Source organism: Dromiciops gliroides, chromosome X, assembly GCF_019393635.1.
Source record: "Dromiciops gliroides isolate mDroGli1 chromosome X, mDroGli1.pri, whole genome shotgun sequence".
In the NCBI taxonomy this organism is placed as follows: domain Eukaryota; kingdom Metazoa; phylum Chordata; class Mammalia; order Microbiotheria; family Microbiotheriidae; genus Dromiciops; species Dromiciops gliroides.
Window position 1 is genome coordinate 41,174,735 of NC_057867.1, and position 18,863 is coordinate 41,193,597.

General features: G+C 34.6%; 1 protein-coding gene across 1 annotated transcript in view; it reads right to left on the bottom strand.

Annotated features, from left to right (window-relative positions):
* Positions 1–18,863, bottom strand: part of THOC2 (THO complex 2) — a 90,989-nt gene that overhangs the window by 70,020 nt on the left and 2,106 nt on the right. Inside the window, exons 2-7 of the mRNA XM_043974635.1 lie at positions 14,636–14,694; positions 11,948–12,039; positions 9,367–9,418; positions 3,099–3,169; positions 680–801; positions 21–154 (exon numbers count right to left, since the gene is read on the bottom strand). Coding sequence (XP_043830570.1) covers positions 21–154; positions 680–801; positions 3,099–3,169; positions 9,367–9,418; positions 11,948–12,039; positions 14,636–14,694 — 530 coding nt within the window. The remainder of the gene's footprint in view (positions 1–20; positions 155–679; positions 802–3,098; positions 3,170–9,366; positions 9,419–11,947; positions 12,040–14,635; positions 14,695–18,863) is intronic.

Below are 18,863 nucleotides of genomic sequence, written 5' to 3' on the forward strand. Positions count from 1 at the left end.
CATAAAATGTTATGTCTTACCTATTAAAGATTTGATATTTTCTAAGATTAAGTCGCTAGTGATATTTCCAGACAAATCCTGCCCCAATTCTGCAATCAGTTTTGCATAACCTTCATTCTCTTCTCTTAAGAGATTGAACTTTTGCTGCTTATAACTGAAAGTAGATGAACATAGTTAAGTAAATTAAGACCAAGTTAAACAAATGGGGTATTTCTATAATGTATTTTATTTGGATTATGATTATCTCACAAAATTGTAGTAATTTTAACATTGGGTAAGATTTTCATAAAGGGGGGATAAAAATAAAAACTGCTTTTCAAGAAATATTAGCTTTCCTTATATAATGATAAAATCATACTGAAATTCAAAATTTAACACTAGGCAGAGGAAATTGGAAGAAATACATTATCTTTCTTTTTTGTAATCCAGGAAATAACTTATAGGTACTATTTTATTAATATAAAAAACAATAGAAATGATTTTAATTCAGTGATTAGATTGTTTTATTATTATCAGAAGAAAAATTTAACCACTGACCTAAATTTTGAGCTACTTTAAAAAGATAATAGTTAAAAAACACCAAATACCCTGGTCTTCAAAAGTAACCAATATACACAAATTACTGAAAATACCAATTAACCCTACCACCTTATCTACAAAATTACATACACATACTTACAAAAGTTTTGTCTTGATTTTAACAGATTTTTGATTGAATTGTTGTGACTGCTTAATAAGCCCTAAAGATTCCAATGTATCCGGATCCAAACGCTCCTTTAGGATTGTGTCTGAAACTAAATACTACATAAAACAAAAGTGGTCAGAAAGTGGTATTTTTTCCTAAGTTTTCAAGTTTATATTTTTATCCTACATGACTTCAAGGCACTGTTTTAACTCTAAAAAGTAAAATATCAAATGGTAAACACACACACACACACACATACACAATTTACTATTACCATATTAAGGGTGAAATTCTAATTAAAATGAAATCCATCTTAACTAAACATTTTAATAAGTTATAGGTCAAAATCTGTTATGACATGGAGGACATATTTCTAGTTTCCAGTATTGGAATGTCACCTTTGTATTCAACTGCATGAACAAGTATTATAGAACTAAGTAATGCTTACTACAAAACAAATTCTAATTCTTGTATCAAATCATTTCTTTTACTTTCTCCCCCTAATTTTTTCCAGAAATTTCAAATCTATTCACATCATTTTCCTCATATATGCTAAGAAAATTGTACATATTTAAAATAAAAATGTAAGATTCTAATAACATGCATTTGATTTCACTAAAACTTAAATTTTTCACTTTTAAAATATCTCACTTCTTTGAGAAAATATCATTTCAAAGATTTAGACAAATATGTTATATGCATTAGCAAATTTAATATCAATTACGTCCAAAGAAATTTTCCAAAATTACCTCCTCACACTGGATAGTTTAACTAAAAGTCCTTGTTTTATATACAACCTATGAAATAAGTCATTTGAACACCTCTATTGAACATAGACAACTAAAAATTCTAGAACCTTGTTATACAATTATTCAACATAACAGCTACAGGTGGATATATCTTCATGGGTGTTAAATTACTTTAGTACAAACAAAAACAAGCTATAAAAAGCATTCTCACTGTTTTCAGTGACTGACAAAAACAAGGTTAAGTGTTGTATTGCTCTGAAAATTATCAGTTATTTAATAAACTCTCATTTCTCCAATTTGTGACTGGAAATTTGAAGATTAAAATCATCAGGAATACAGTGTTTTGTTTTTCAGCTTCTCTGTCATACTCTTCTGTTTAGTTTTATTTAGCAAAGAATCTAAGAATGGAAAAGGGCCACTGAGATTTCTTCGTTATGATCAACCTAAATTCCAGGGGACTGAAGATGAAGCATGCTACTTTACTGATCTCCTGGCAGATAGGTGATAAAGTCAGGCTACAGAATAACACATAACCTTTTGGACAATGTCTAAGTGAGATATTTTACTTGACCTATGCAGGTTTCTTATAAGAGATTTAGTTTTCTTCTTTTTCATTTGGGGATGGGGGGAAAAGGGAGAAGTAGTAACAAGAGGGCTGAAAAACACAACTTTAAGACCCCCAATGAAGTATTGAGGGACAGAAGGAAACAAATACCTAACAGCTCTGAAAGTTGTATTTTGAATGTATTATATGTACCTAAAATGAAAAGCAGTTGTACATAATTGAGACTTACAGTTTTATTTGCTTCCTTTCTCTTCTATTTGGTATATAGAAATGCTTATTTTATTTGTTGTTTTTTAAGCTATATAATTTTTTTTAATATTTCCTCTATATACCCTAGTACAAGTAATATAAACAATCTTTCAGGCCAAATTTTATCTTTATCATACTTGAAGATGACAAACAGAAAGGCAGAATTCAAATGGATCCCTTGCATCAGCTGGATGCTTACTCCCAGAATCCAGCTAACATAACATTCCATCTGCCAGTTCTGTGCATTTGCACTGGATGTCCTCCATGCCTAGAATGTTCTCCCTCCTCAGCACCAACTTCTAGTTTCTGTGTTTCATTCAAGACTCAGCTCCAATTAATTTCATTTTCTGCAGGAGACCTTTCCTGCCTCACTTTCCCATGGCTACTTATTGCCTTTGCTCTAAGATTAACTCTCATTTCCACTGCATAGATACCTTCCTTCGATTGCCAATTTATAACCATGTTGTCTCCATTAGAATGGGAGCTCCCCAGTGCTTAAAAACTACCTAGCATAGGTGTATAGTAAGAGTTTCATAAATTCTTATATACTAGCAGGGATCAAGAAGGAACTAAGCCAAAGCTTCTATCTAGCCTCTCCTGGAGTCAGCTATGAATTTGGGTCGACTCTGTTGTTTGAGTGCTATGGATTTCCAGCATGTCAAAAATAGCCTAAAATCTAAGCACCTGTGCATTCCCAAGTGAAATCTGATTTGGGACTGAGCAGATTGGCTCGGTTCCTGTGATTACCACTCCATGCCCCGTATTAGCACAGCAAATTAAGAAACCACCCCAATCACATTTGAAACTATCAATTTCAGCAAATAAAATAAATTCTCAAGGACACACTTACCAAACAGGATAACACCAACTGTGTAAAATGGTCTCTCTTGCTTTTTTCTTCTAAACAACTTGTCTCAATATCTACGACAAATGACAAAGATAAAGAAAATGAATTGTTTTCTAGTTTTTTACTGCGTGCTTTAACCTTCTAGCTTCTCCAAACAAGGTTACTTACTTCATTTAAAATTACTACTAAAACAACCTGTTTGGGGTTTGGGGTTTTTTCTTAAGTTTGGTACTGCCCTCCACGTGTGATATGGGTGTAGTTTTTTCTCCTAGTGGTGGTGATGGATCCATACTGTCTCACCAGGTACCCTTGAGACCAATGAACATGTTCATAAGAACGACAGCTAGTATGAAAAGTATAGTCCATAGCCCTGAAAGTTGGGTTTTCTTTTAGTCTAACAAAAAGCGGGAAGACCCCCCCCAACATGAGCTACCACCAAAAATAATGAAGTGCTAAAGCAAAAGCTAAATATTATTTGAAGATTTCTACATTGAATAGAGGAATAGATTAAATGACATCTAAAATCACTTCCAATTCTATTGTCCTAAAGGGTACAGGTATAGACTTTGGCTGACTTAAAATTCTAACCAATTAAGCTATTCTGCAACAAAAACTCAAATATTCAAATAGGATTTACTATTTCGTTGATTTGGTTGTTCCCTGGAATGAAGCCAATTGCAACTTGCATGCCTGTCCATGTACTCTTGTCCACATCATCCTAAAAACTTGCCACATTGATATACTTTAAAGGACCTTTGAAATTTCTTCAAGATAATCTAGCTCATTCTCTTCCTGGTTAATTCTGGGCCTAACTCATTGTCTATTTGTATTGTCCTGCCTGTTTGACTGTCATAATCTGGGCAAGAGATATTCTTCATGCACTTGGCTTTTCCTATGTACATAATTAGCCCAAACTCTTTTTTGTTAGTTTTGGATATGGCCCAGGAGAGCCTCCAACATTATAGGACTTGATTCGACTAGCACAATATCCTTGACAAATAAAGACAATTGGAGAACTTTACCCTTTGTAAGCAATCTGCCAACTTGGACCCTGTGTTGGGTTTCCTCCTATCAGAGCGGGAAACACAATAACCTCATTTTGTACTTCATCTAATATATATGATCAAGGAAGTTATGAATCAAAGTTCTTTCTCTGTGTTACATTTCAAAAAATCTTCAATGATTACCATGAACAGATAGTTAACACCTTATTGGTGGCATTTTGCTCTACCAAATGACATACTTGTTCTCTGTACATCTTTCCCAATTAGTGATAGTAAAAATGTGGGTCATATCTGCCTGTTCCCTAATATCCTGATCAAGGATGCCCTCCTGCATGGGTCGATTATACTAATAAAAATTTTTTATATGGAAAGCAAAAGAGAAATAAGCATCAACAGCTGAAGCTCTCAATTCCATTTTTTAATTATTAATAAGGGCTCCCTTCCTTTAGATATTTTATTAATCTAAACACCCTTTTAAATGTGTTGCAACTCCACTCCTCCCAGCTCCCTCAATGTACACCTGCTCCAATCCAGATGGTTTTCCCATTCTTGGTCTCTTTGCCTTTGTAAGCACAACTGGACTGATATTAAAAAAACTTTGAGGGGCAGCTAGGTGGCGCAGTGGATAGAGCACCAGCCCTGGATCCAGGAGTACCTGAGTTCAAAGCTGGCCTCGGACACTTTACACACTTACTAGCTGTGTGACCCTGGGCAAGTCACTTAACCCCAATTGCCTCACCAAAAAAAAAAAAAGAAAAAAAAAACCTTTGATATCTCTTCCACCTTTATTCTCTTTGTTGTTCTTCTTCCATTTGCATTCTTAAATGTCAGTGGCATGTCTCTCCTTAAGACTACCAGACAAACTTCAAAGTGACTTTGCCCTCCACTGCTTTTCTCTGCTTTATAAGGCAATATTATTCATAATCTTTCAATACATTCTCCATAAGATTTTACAAATGAGTATATATTCTAAAATAGTGTTGTATTTGGCTGCTGTTTGGCAAGTCAAGTGCTTGCTGACTAAAGCCACTTTTGTTCTGATTATAGCAATTGTTTTATATAACAGTTAAACTTTTTATGACATAAGCAGTGTCAATGTCCTTTCTTCAATCCATTACCTACTTCTCATTATCAATAACTTGCTTGAATATGTCAGGATTGACTAGTTTTGACTGCATGTCAAATGCTTTTCTCATCCTTTCTTCTAATTTTATACTATTTCTGACCTCTGCTCTAGCAAAATCTGACTATAGACAATTGGTTCAGGAATGACTTATCAGTTACAAGTCGTTTCTTGTCTTCAAGAAGAGGCTGGAATGAAGAACTTAAATGATTCTTTTAGTAGGGATCCCCCTGTTACATATAGGTTCTATTAGGTGACTAGTAATGGCCCCTTCCAACTCTCAAGGCCTATGAATGTTTGTGATGCTACTGGGTGTTAACCATGTCTGTCATTCACTGGTTCTTTTCTTTTAAAAAAAGTATTCATTAAGAAAAGCTGTGAGGCTTCTCTTTAGTGTTTAAATCTTTGGCTTCTTTCATTCCTTTGTTCCTAGAGTTCATGTTTTCCAGTATACTTCTCACCATTCTCACCCATTCCTACCTTTGAACTGAAATCACCAATTGTCAAAAGTGTATGTTTTCTTAATTAGGAACATGTTGTATGGTTCTTTATAGAATTTTTTTATTTCTTCATCCTCTGCAGAGGTTAGTGCAAAAATTATCAGTATTTTTATACAATCTCTGCAATACAAGATAATCAGATGCCCCATGAAATGTTTGTTGCCTTTGGGTGCAATATAAAAAGGAACCCCACAAATTCTATACTTAGTATCTCCAAGGAGTATCTGAGAGCTGGCTTCATAGCAAGGATTTATTAATCTGGAATCTCTTACTTCTTTTTTAAAAAAGTTTTGATAACTATTTCAATATAATTGTGTTCCTTTATTACAATTCTATGGAGTTTATTTCATTCATTTAAAAACTTAATTCTGAGAAGTCCATAGGCTTCACCAGACTGCCAAAGGTTCCATGACACAAAAAAGGTTAAGAACTCTTGATTCACAGCAAGAGTAAAGATTGATATTATTCAGTCCATTTAATCACTAAACAAGGATATCAGATTTAGAATACCAGGCACCAAGTTTTATAGACATATAAACAGAAATGATCTTTAGCATTCTCAGTCCCCTTTTCTACCTTTCTGCCACCCTGAGTTCATAAGTGGAAAAGGGCCCCAAAAGACTGAAGGCCATTTTATAGTTTTTTGCTTAATGAATTACCATAGCCAACGACATCAGCATAGCCATCAGGAAGCAGCCAAACTACTAGTAAGGAATCTCTCCACAGATCTTCAAAAAGCAGACTCAGTCCATTGCCATGAATATAGCTGAAGCTTGTCTAGCATGGTAGAACCTGCCAGAATCTGGCATAAACTTCAAGCCAGGCCGATAGCCACACCCCAATGCTTCAAAAATTGCATAGTATTTTGAAAACCTTAATAACATCATACTAAGTGTCTAGTAGCTAGTATAATTTATATAACTGTTCATAGTCATAAAACCATTTTTGTCAGAAATTTGAGTTCCACGATTTGCTTCAAAGCACTCAAAAAAAAATTTTTTTAACCTTCCTTTTTGAGTTAATAGTTCTTCAGTTTTATAATATCAGGGTCCTTTAATTTGAATTGAACAACAAAATTTTGGAGCAGGAGGATGGATGTGAGCAATTATAAAATGAATGGAGGAGTGTCTTTTTGTTTTTTTGTTTTGGTGAGGCAACTGGGGTTAAGTGACTTGCACAGGGTCACACAGCTACTAAGTGTCAAGTATCTGAGGCCTGATTTGAATTCAGGTCCTTGCGACTCCAGGGCTGGTGCTCTACCCACTGTGCCACCTAGCTGCCCCCAGAATATGTTTTAAACACTACAAACATAAAAACATGTTCTTCTAAATGCTGTTGTTTGTAAAAGTTCTTCTGGAAGATCTTTTATAAAAATCAACCTTTTGTTGTAATCTACCTACCTAGTGTCTCAAGACATGTTTGTAAACTTCCAAAACTATTGTCAGTGTATTTAGAAAATACACATTATTCTTGATCAAACCTAAGAATACAAACTTGTGAGCACTTAAAAAAACAAAAAAACCTTCCTTTTTAAAATAAGACAGCTAACACAATGAAATAGTTCCAATTTCATGATATCAAAAAATTCAACCATTAGTAAGGAATTGCCAGGATTCATAGATGCTCTAATATTCACAACTGATCTTTAACTGAAGAGTAAGAGAATTTTTCAAAGTACCAACAGGTGAGTTACAAAGTCTCTTCACATAGGTTTCAGAATATCAATCTATCCCTTTCCAGACACTTCCAACTATATCCTTTCTAGTGAGTTGGCTTCTCTCTTGACCTTTAGTGTCAGTCTTCTTATTAGCCTACCATATAACGGTACCTCCCATCCTCAACCCCCCAAAGCTTACACCTTTTTCACATCCCTAAATCTCTAGGGAACCATAGCTTTTCATTTCTCAGACCCAAGTCTATCTTCTTTGACATCACATAAAAATCATTCTGGCAGCCACCTGCCTTCCCCTATTCAACTTGTGTTCCCTGGCCTTATAAGAAATCTTTGATGAACCTTGTCCTTTTACTCCTTAGCTAATCCTCCTTAGCACAGCCTGGGTCTGTGAAAGAAGTCTTTCTTACCATTCCTCCTTGTTTTTATTCTTAAAGCTTTGTTTAAGGGGGAGGGGCCATTACCCAATTCTCTCTACCTGAGAAGTCCTCCCCCCCAACCACTATAATACAACATGCATCTCATTAAGTCGGGCACCGACCTCTTTACCCCCAAGTACCTATTGAGCATCTGGATTTCTTTACCTTCTTTACCTGGTACAGAAAACCTTTTGTTACATGGCTAGCTTATTCAAATGAATTGTGTGGACTATGAATATGGTTGTTTCCCCCCCAACAGAGCACCAAATATGAATTTGTAAAAATTTATCTATTGAAAAATAATTATTTTACAGGTACATCATTAGAATAAAACACTATTATTGAATTATTCAAGTATAAAAACTTTCTTTTCTTATGGTCAAAGATTTCTAACAAAATAAGTCAAATGTCAGAATTCTAAAATATCACACAGTTCAAACATTATAATTACCAGTAAACAAAGACTGTTTAAAGTGACTGTTAGGTCTCTAATTTCTAAAACTGCCATGATAAATAACAACCAGCATACATTTTTAAATATTCCTTGATGTTAAACCTCTCAAAATAATTTAAGTAGGTACAAAAGAAATCACAATAAGCTATTCAACAGGCAAGACAAGCAGCCAGAATTTATTGAAAAAAGTCACTCAAAGTCTATTCCTTGTTCCATAAAACCTCACTCACAACCCTGAAGCATTCTCATCTGCTTATTACAATTCTATATCGTTTTTTCCAGCTTGAAAGAGGTATTTTCAAGAGGTATTCACTTATTTAAGGCCAAAATGTACATTTTCAATGAGAAAAAGGTATCCTAAACCAAGTTGTAAATGAAAAAATTTATCAAAGAGCCAAAGTAGTAATTCAAACTTGACATATAAACTTGAAGACTTTTATTTGACAAGTGTTTAAAAGTGGTGCAATGTTTTCTTTTAAAAGTTAAAAACAAGTAAAATGCAATCTAACTTTTAATAACCATTACTAGGTAATTATGTACTTAAGATTTTAGTCCAGATATGAGATGGGTTTTGAGCATAAATAAATGTATCAGCCATCTTGGATGAGGAAAAAATGAGATATTTCTAAATCTGGTTTATTCACTTGCTTAAAAAGTTTTTCAACTTCAAAACTAAAGTAGCCTTTTCAAATAACCGATTCTTGTTTAAGGGAGGAAAAAAGTCATTAAAGAGGATGAAGCACATTTATGGAAAATAAGAATTTTAGACCTTACCATAAATTTAGATTGCCTGCCTATAAAATTGACAACAAAATGGGGGGGGGGGGTATCTGAACTACAGTAAATTATTTAGCTACTACTACTCCCATCAAATGGCCTGGTCAACTTTAAAATTCTTGGAATGTCTATCAAAAAACCCCAAATGCCTAAATTAACACTGTACTTCACTCATAACACTCCAATTTCCAAGAAGAAAAAGCAGTTAACTACATAGAGTCATTTGTAAAATCTTTTGGTTTTTGTTTTCTTTTTTTGGGGGGGGGGGAATTTTATGAGCTTACCAAATGGCTCTTTTCATAGTTGAAGAACTGATACCTACCTAAGATGCAGAATACATCAGCTAGGATGGAGGGCATATCCTCACGATAGTCCTAAATTTTGAAGATATAATTATCATGGCATTAGAACACCACCCTTAAGTGAATTTTTTTTATATTACTGTTGAAAGGTCTAGGCACCACTGTATCGATGTGTACGTAAATCCGTCAATTGAATTTCCTATATCCAGAAAATTTAAAAGGTCAGAAATTATAGAAATCATGGATGAGAAGCATGGGAATCATGAAATAATTTGGCAGAATGTATAACAACACAAAAGTATAACTCTTTCAAACAGGATCCTAAATTAGAAACCACTTGTATTAAAGGTACCTCTCATCTAACTAAAACAGAATGGTAATGAACTATTGGTGAAACATTTCTTATTTAAGTTTGTTAATTTAAATTAATATTTAAGCTATAACACTAACCTACATAAAATCTATCACTCTCACACTTCAACAGGGTAAAAGTATAAAAAAATACCAAAAACCCTAATATAGCTGTCCTATAACCTTTACTCTTTCATGATATATTTATATACACCAGATCCCACCACCTTTATCATATTACATATTTCACCTTTGGGGAAACTTTTTTTCCCATTTCTAGTACCACACTTTAGAAGCATTATAGTCTTTTCCTACGGATAGTCTCATTTTTCCACCCTCTTTTCCATTAAAGTAACCATCATAGTACAAGAACAGCAATTAGCAAGTAGTTGGCTAACACTATAAGCAACCTTAACTGAATTATTTGTAAAGGCCTAATAGAAATCAGCATGAGTCTTATAAAAAAAAAAATCAAGCTGTTAGGTTAAACTAAATGAAATGCATTTGTATAATTAAAACATAAGGGGGCAGCTAGGTGGCGCAGTGGATAGAACACCGGCCCTGGAGTCAGGAGTACCTGAGTTCAAATCTGGCCTCAGACACTTAACACTTAACTAGCTGTGTGACCCTGGGCAAGTCACTTAACCCCAACTGCCTCACTAAAAATAAAAATAAAAATAAAAAAATAAGGCAGGTCATGTTGCTGTGTGTGTGTGTGTGTGTGTGTGTGTGTGTGTGTGTGTGTGTGTGTGTGTGTGTGTGTGTGTATATATATATATATATATATATATATATATATATATATATATATATATATATATATGCCATGACGAAAGGAACAAGTATAACAAGCAACCCCGGCCAGCATTAAGAAGAGAACTCAAAGCAGACATGGCCAAAAAAAAAAAATCCATACTCTTCACATATCAAAGTAGTTTATTTGGAGAGTATGTTAAATGTTACCCCTACCCAAAAAAAAAAAAAAACCTTCAAATATATTCCTGTAAACACTACCCTCTCCTCCACCCTGTAAAAGACAAATACAGAATGCTAAAAATGCAGCCCAATTTTCAGAATAGAAAAAAAAAAAATCAATTGCCAACTGCTCTGATGCTGTTTCAAAAGGGTCACAGACTTTTGGTGTGAATTCCACTGCTTTACCTGAACACCACAAAAGAGTCAAGTTTTAAAATATTACACATTAGCCAGGTGGTGCCCAGAAGAATGAGTAGAATGTTAGACTGGTACAATACTACCAGGCTCATAATGTATGAGGATATTGGGAAGAACTACAGGCTGCCCCAAATCCCCAAGATACTTTATCCCAATCCAAAAATCAAGACAAAAGCATTAAGGTGCACCTGAAGACTTGCCCCTATCTCTGCCAACCAATAAAGCACTTGGAAAAGAGCTGGCTTGAAGCAGCACTGGAAAAAATTTACACAAGGACAAAGAGCCCAAAATTACCGGGAAACATCAAAGAGGTGGTTTTCAACTGTTCTAGGGATTTTGTTCAAGTCTGACTCATTTAGCTCCCTAACAGCAGGAACTGACCACATGTAAGCCAACTTCTAAAAATTTATGAACTAACTTAGTCTCTGTAGCCTTACCATTTAGGAGCCAATCTTCCAGACAAAATACCAAATTAATCAGAAACATTCTCTGATCTGAAACAAAACTTAATTCTAATAAAGAAAATGAAAATACAGTACATCAATTCTTTTAAAAGGGAACGCATTTTAGTAACTGGTTTCTGCAAGGTTAATATTACTTACAACACTGGTGGAGACTAACAGGCAAAAATTTTCAAGAACAAAGCAATGCATCATTTTATAAGCCAAGTCTAAAATATAGTTCCTTAGTTTTAGTCATTACAATTTTATCCTATATGCACAAGCAGAACTGCTTAGCTTTATACAAGGTATTTTTTTAACTGGTTAGAGTTTTAACCATAGTACTTGTGATGTTTTCACCTGAAGGTGAAAAGCAAGCTTCCCCCTAGCTCAGTACGACATACACTCTTTTACCTCCCCCTCCAATATGTTCTGCTTTGCTTTCAATGGGGCAACGTTTCAATTCTGTATAACCACAATTACTTGGCATTATTACTATCTTTAAAATAACACAAACAAGTGAAATAAAATTTAATAAATCTGAAGAACTTCTATTTCAAAAGGCACCATGTATCAAAACTGTTCCCTCTCTTCCTTCAGAGATAAGGCAAATGTACTATTAAATATGTATACTTACGATAATGTCACTGAGAACATTTGATGCTTGTTCATGCTTTAGAGTTCCCCTTATGACATGATATGACAGCTCATAGATAACTTGCTGGAGATCTGTTGAACAAAAACACATTGTAAATCCACAATTACTAGAACACAACGTACGTTTCTTTAGGAACATTTGCCTAACTATAAGATTCTTTTATTTACTACTATAAAAACATCAATACTAAAACACTAACTTCTTTTCACTAGTGAATTTAAAAGGAGTTTTTAAAGTACCAGTTCTTGAGTTTGTCCTTTTTCCCCCCAAAGAGAAGCATGGCATCAGGGTGATGTCATGTCTTGCAGTGAATTGGATTTAAGTAAGGGAGGGCTGTGCAAGGTCACCAACACCTCACTCTCTCCTCCAGAGCCATCTGGCTCCAGTGGCAAGATATAGATCAGGACGATTGGAGATGACTCCAGCTGTTTAAGGTATCTGGGGTTAACTTTCTTGCCCAGGGTCACACAGCTAGTAAGTATCTGAGGTGAGAACTGAACTCAGGTCCTCCCAAATTCAGAGCCAGTGCTCTATCCACTAAGTTCCCCAAGTACCAGTTAATTACAATCTTAAGAACTAGCAGGGAAAGGCAACACAAAACCCTAGCTTTCTCTCCAGCCTATTAACACAGTGATCCTCTTTCTTTCTCCAAAACCTTTATCATTTCCATTTCTCTTCACTACTGATTAAACTATTATCACACACAAATAGCAAGAATAGTATTTAGAATACATACATTCATGAAACTTTCCACTGGGCTCATCTCCCCCTCACCCGGCACCCCACTCTACTCCCAACCCCACTGCCCCAGCCTTTCCTGCAAAGAGGATACTAAGAAAAAAAGGGCATGGGGACCCATTTCCTCTAAGACACCCACCTATGCTTTGGTCCTTTACACTGTAAGCTTCACTTAAACTGACTCTCTACCTGATGGAAAATAGAACCCCAAAGACCCCACTATATAACAAAGTACATTTCAACTCTTTCATGGGAAAATACCAAAAAACAAATGAAAACATCATAAAATTGTTCTATAGCTCCAAGGCACAAGGAAAAGCAACATACTAGTGAAGGAAAAATAAAATCTTACATTCTTGACCCAATCCACAAATGAAATTAGTAAGATATAATGAAAACAAATGTGCCTCAACAAAATTAGCTATGGGGAAAGAGCAAGCTTCACTAGTCATATTATACTAATTCCTTAAAAGATGCAAAAATAACCATTATCAACACAACATCCCTGCCCCCAAAAAGAGGAAAAACAAATAACAGAACAAAGTCTCAGAAGGTTCTCAGTGTGCACTGGAACTAAAGAAATTCTAGTTTTAAATAAACAGAATCAATTAGTTGGTTATGACAATAGTCCAGGTGAAAAGTGATGAGACCATGAGTTGAAAGAACGGAATGGATAAGAGAAATGTGCAGAATAGACAATAATAACTTTTGTTTATATAAAGAACTTATCTAAAATAAGTTTTAGATTTGAGAAAATGTAAGTTACAAAATTCTACCATAAGGAATGTTACATGAAATGCTTCCAACTCCCTAGCAGTTTTTCCTCTCCCTAATAATAGAATTATAGTATTATTAATGAGTGGTTTGACACTCCAAACCATCATTTCTTAAAAGGTAAGAGTAGGGGACAGCTAGGTGGCACAGTGGATAAAGCACTGGCCCTGGATTCAGGAGGACCTGAGTTCAAATCCCACCTCAGACCCTTGACACTTACTAGCTGTGTGACCCTGGGCAAGTCACTTAACTCTCATTGCCCCGCCCAAAAAAAAAAGGTAAGAGTAAAAATGTTATTTGGCAAAGAAGCACCTTGATACAGGAAATCATTTTAAAACAAATTAAAAGAAAAAATTTAAATCATTTACTGCTTTTAAAACATATTTTAATTGCATCTTGAAAAAATTATTTAAGTTATAGTTGTAATGTAAATATTTCCTTGGCTTTTAGAGTTTTCCATAACCGATTTAACAAATCCCCAGATATCACCTAAACATAAACATCTTAGCAATTTAAAAAACAGCTTCAATCTGAGTTCTTAGACAAGAGTTGTTCTTTCTGCAACAGTTTATTTCTATCCTGTTTCTCATTGATCATTTAAGATACAGCAATTGCTAGCTAAATTAGAATATGACAACCTAGATAAATACCATTATACAAAGTTTTCCTATGCCATAGGTTTGATTAAAATGCAACCCAAATTATATAATGCACCAAGCACCTCCTACTATCTAAGGAAATCTAAAATAGATGTTATCTTCAACAAAAGAAGTATGATGAAATTCCTACTTTATTTTACAACCTTGTTTTCTTATTCTCAAACAGCATCAAAAATACAAATGCTTGGGGGCAGCTAGATGGCACAGTGGATAAAGCACTGTCCCTAGATTCATGAGGACCTGAGTTCAAATATGACCTCAGACACCTGACATTTACTAGCTGTGTGACCCTGGGCAAGTCACTTAACCCTCATTGCCCCACAAAAAAATAAAATAATAAAAATACAAATGCTTAAAGGAGTCAGTAGGACAGGTAAAAATAGAAATTAAGAGTAGCCATCCTATATTTCCACTTTTGTTTTTACCATTTTAAAATAGTGAATTGAAAATATCATATTTATCAAACTTTTATTTAGACTTGTTTTAAAGCACTTACCTCTGAAAATCAAATGTTCACGGCTTTTGTTTTCACAGAGTGCTCGACATAGCTGCACACTAAAGATAAAAAATATTACATTATGAACTTGATTAGACATGTAAAGTGTACCTGCATATCTCAAGCTACCTACACTTCTTTCAATGTCTCCCATCTAATGTAATATCATATATTCAAGTTTTCTTATACAAAATGACTAATATGGTAATGTTTTACATAACTGCACATGGATAACCTATATCTGATTGCTTACAGCCTCAGAGAGGAGGGAAGGAGAGACAAAATTTGGAACTAAAAACTCTAAATAAAAATCTAAAACTAAAGTAATATCATACAAGAATTCAAACATACCATGACACCAGGACTAGATGCAAAACTATATGCAAATACTAACATTTGCACTTACATTAATAAATGCTAATTATAATATTTAATTGGAACAGTTTTACCATTTTTTAAAAAATAGATAAATCCAAAAACTAAGATGACTACATAATGCTACACAAATACTAAACTGAATCACTTCCAATTTTAGAGGATTTCACATAGCAAGTTATTATTGACTAATGCAATTTAGTTATACTTAGTGTTATAAAGATATATCCAAACTTATTAGCTGTGTGACAGTGGGCAAGTCACTTAACCCTCATTGCCCTGTGCAAAAAAAAAAAAATTTTTTTAAGATTAAATTGCTCAGAACTGGTGCTAAAAGTAACAATGAATATGAAGACTTAAAAATATATATAGGTGAAAGCTTGTATTAAGTGATTCAGAATAAAAAAGAACCAAAGAATATAATTATGAATATTTTTAATCTGAGCTATAAAGCAATATACCTATATTTTTTTAAAAATTGAAAGTATAAAGTTGTATTTTCATCCACAGATATTCTTATATTGTTTTACTTAACTCTTTTTGCCTACAGCAATTATTTCACACTAATACCTTCATGAATTCAAGCAACCATAGAAGTAGCAGCTTATAGAAGAAAAATGATTACATGAACCTAAAATATTATTGATTCCTGCAGAGTTTGATCTGCATATTAGATAGACATCTTTCTCTTAAAGCTAATCCCATTTTATTTAATCTACTTTATATTCTGTGATTACGCAAGAGATCTATGTTAAAATACCTTTCTGGCACAAAAGGAAACTTGGGTCATCCAAAGTCCTTGAAACAGTACCAAGAGATACTCTATGTTGTATGCACAAAGAGACATATAAATGATGTGTGCACTGCTTTACACCCTAACATTTCTGTGACTGACAAATAAACACGAGGCCACTGTGGGTCGCAGAGGCCTGCACTAGAGACCAAACTCTGTCAGAGAGTTGAATCAATTAAAAATACTTCCCCACCTCGCTTCATTTCGTAACTATTTTAATTCACTACACCTTTGTTAACAAGAGGTCACAGTTGTTGTACATATATAACCTATATCGGGTTGCTTTCTGTCTTGGGGAGAGGGGAGGAAAGTCAGGGAGGGAGAAAAATTTGCAACTAAAAATCTTATGAGAACAAATACTGAAAACTATCTTTACATGTAACTGGAAAATAATACTTTTATGATTAAAAAATTCAAAATAGCTATTAAAATGTCATAGGACGTGAATAAAAACATAAACACAAAAAAATTAAAAAAAAAACACAGGTAGTCACAGAATTTGAGAGTTGACAGGGACCCCAGTGACCCATCTAGGCTGACCTATATGAAAACTGTTGGCCCCCACTATAGCAGCCATTTTTCCTGAAAGCTGTGCCCACTTTTCAGCCCTCCATCAGAGCTGCCGTAACTGTTCCCCCTAAAGTACAAGTGGAACCACCTTTCCTACTTGTCCTGACATAGATAAAAAGATTTCAAAGTAAAAATTTATGTTCAAACACTTTCAAACATCTCGGCTTCCAACTTTAATCCTTCTTTCTTCAACCCTCCATACCGCAGTAAGGAACTTGTCAATCCTATCACCCACCAAAACATCAGAATATCTGGTCTCATTTTATATTTTGAAACTCATAGAATCACTCAAAAAATAGCTGAAAGGGGTCTTAAGACATCCAGTCCAGTCAGATTTTAAAATAAACATCTCATGTCAAACAGGACAAAAATTTCAGACAATGAAAGGCATAAAAAAATGGAGGGGGGGGAGCATTTCTGGGAGAAAAGTGAAACTTGGCCTTCAAGTCATATAACACCTCAAGCTCTAAAGAAAACCTGCTTTAGCCATTTGGGGTTATCTTGTGAAACTAAGTAAGAGGGAATAGGATACCTAGGCAGATTCCCTCCACTTTCCATTCCCTTAACTACCACTCTACTTTCTCTTTAAAAGAGAAAGGTTAAGAGAATCCAAAAAAGGTTTTGCTGAGATGAGGCGATTTATACATCATTGTAGGTAGAAAGCAAGGAAGCAGGGAAGAGACTACACATTGCATGAGTGGAAATGACAAACGAAGCAGAAAAAGCAGGAAGAAATGTGACAAAGGACATAAATGAAAGGGTTATTAGCCCTTAAAATACAGAAATTAGGAAAACACTGAATGGTCTATTTTTTTTTCCAAGTTCCTCCAAGCACAGCAAAATATAAAAGCATAGTTATTGTTTTAAGCTCTCAACTTATATGCTCACCTTTTTTTTTTTTAAACAAATAGGAATTACGGGGGCAGCTAGGTAGCACAGTGGATAAAGCACTGGCCTTGGATTCAGGAGGACCTGAGTTCAAATCCAGCCTCAGACACTTGACACTTAACTAGCTGTGTGACCCTAGGCAAGTCATTTAACCCTCATTGCCCGGGGCGGGGGGGGGGGGGGGGGCGCAAATAGGAATTACAGTACTACATAGGAATGATATAATTCCACATTTCAAAATTAAATAAATACCATATATAGGATAAAGCTTTGCATTTGTGCTTTGAATAAAATATTTAAACTACACAAAAGTATAGTGGATAGAGGGCCAGCCTTGGAGTCAAGAAGAGCCAGGTTCGGGGCAGCTAGATGGCGCAGTGGATAAAGCACCGGCCCTGAATTCAGGAGTAACTGAGTTCAAATCCAGCCTCAGACACTTGAACACTTACTAGCTGTGTGACCCTGGGCAAGTCACTTAACCCCCATTGCCCCGCCCCCCCCAAAAAAATGCTGAAAATGCTAAAAATGACCAAGAAATCATTCAAAATGTCCTTTCTTCCCCAGAGAAGACTTATTTTAGCAAGGTGTTGACTATTGTAGTTAACAGGTAGGTTTTTCAAATATCATTACGAAAAATACCACTTGTCTCCCAAAGAGAGCCACAGGTTTGATGAACAAAAGCAAATGTGTATGCCTAATTTTATTAGATTTTTGAAGTCATTTTAAAATTATTCATTACTAAAAGAATCAGAAACCTAGCATAATCAAAAATATATCTAGTTTTGGAGGTGGATTTTCTTTGCCAAAATATTTGCTATAACCAAAATTCCACCATTTGCAAGGGAAAAAATAACTGTTTAATTAGCAAAGATCTTAGGAAAATCATGGTAAGCTTTAAAATGACTAACTTCTTTTGAGGGAATTATATTCCAGAAGAAATTCCATCTACATGAGAAGTTATGCTTTGCTTCTGCTAAAAACATTTGTTGTGTTCAGCTATTCCACTAGACATGTTTGGGTATAAAAAGCTCTCAGATCAGGAAATTAACTTCTACCAAGCTCCATGAACATAAAGAATCAAGTAAAAACAGAAGCAATTACTTTGTACTTTCTGATCAATGCAGCATGACTCGCACATTTGGCACAGTCAATATTTTTTCAGTCACTAATCTGTGAAAAAAGGTACTATGCCAATAAATGACCTGGAAGACAGATCCAAAGGACACCGAGAGTTCCCTCAAGAAGTTCTTTTATCATAGTTCTCAGGCAATGCTTAACACTTTTTAAAGAAAAGTCTAACATTTTTTTTCACTGGGGGAGGGGGGGAGAAGAGACCTCTACTTATGAATTTCTGAACACTGATTAAAACTAGAAGTCAGGAAATAAGTTCCAGATTTAAAGCAACCAAAAGACATGTTCGAAGGGAAAAAAAATCAAGAAAAAGTTTTAGGGGAAGCCTAGCCTAAATAACAACTTTCCCCAAAAATAATTAACCTTTACCCACCAAACTGATATTTCTTGAACTGATTCATTTACCAGCTAGTCATGTTTTAGAACCATAAGAAAACCTGAAGAGACATGTTTGTGAAATTATTTTTTTCT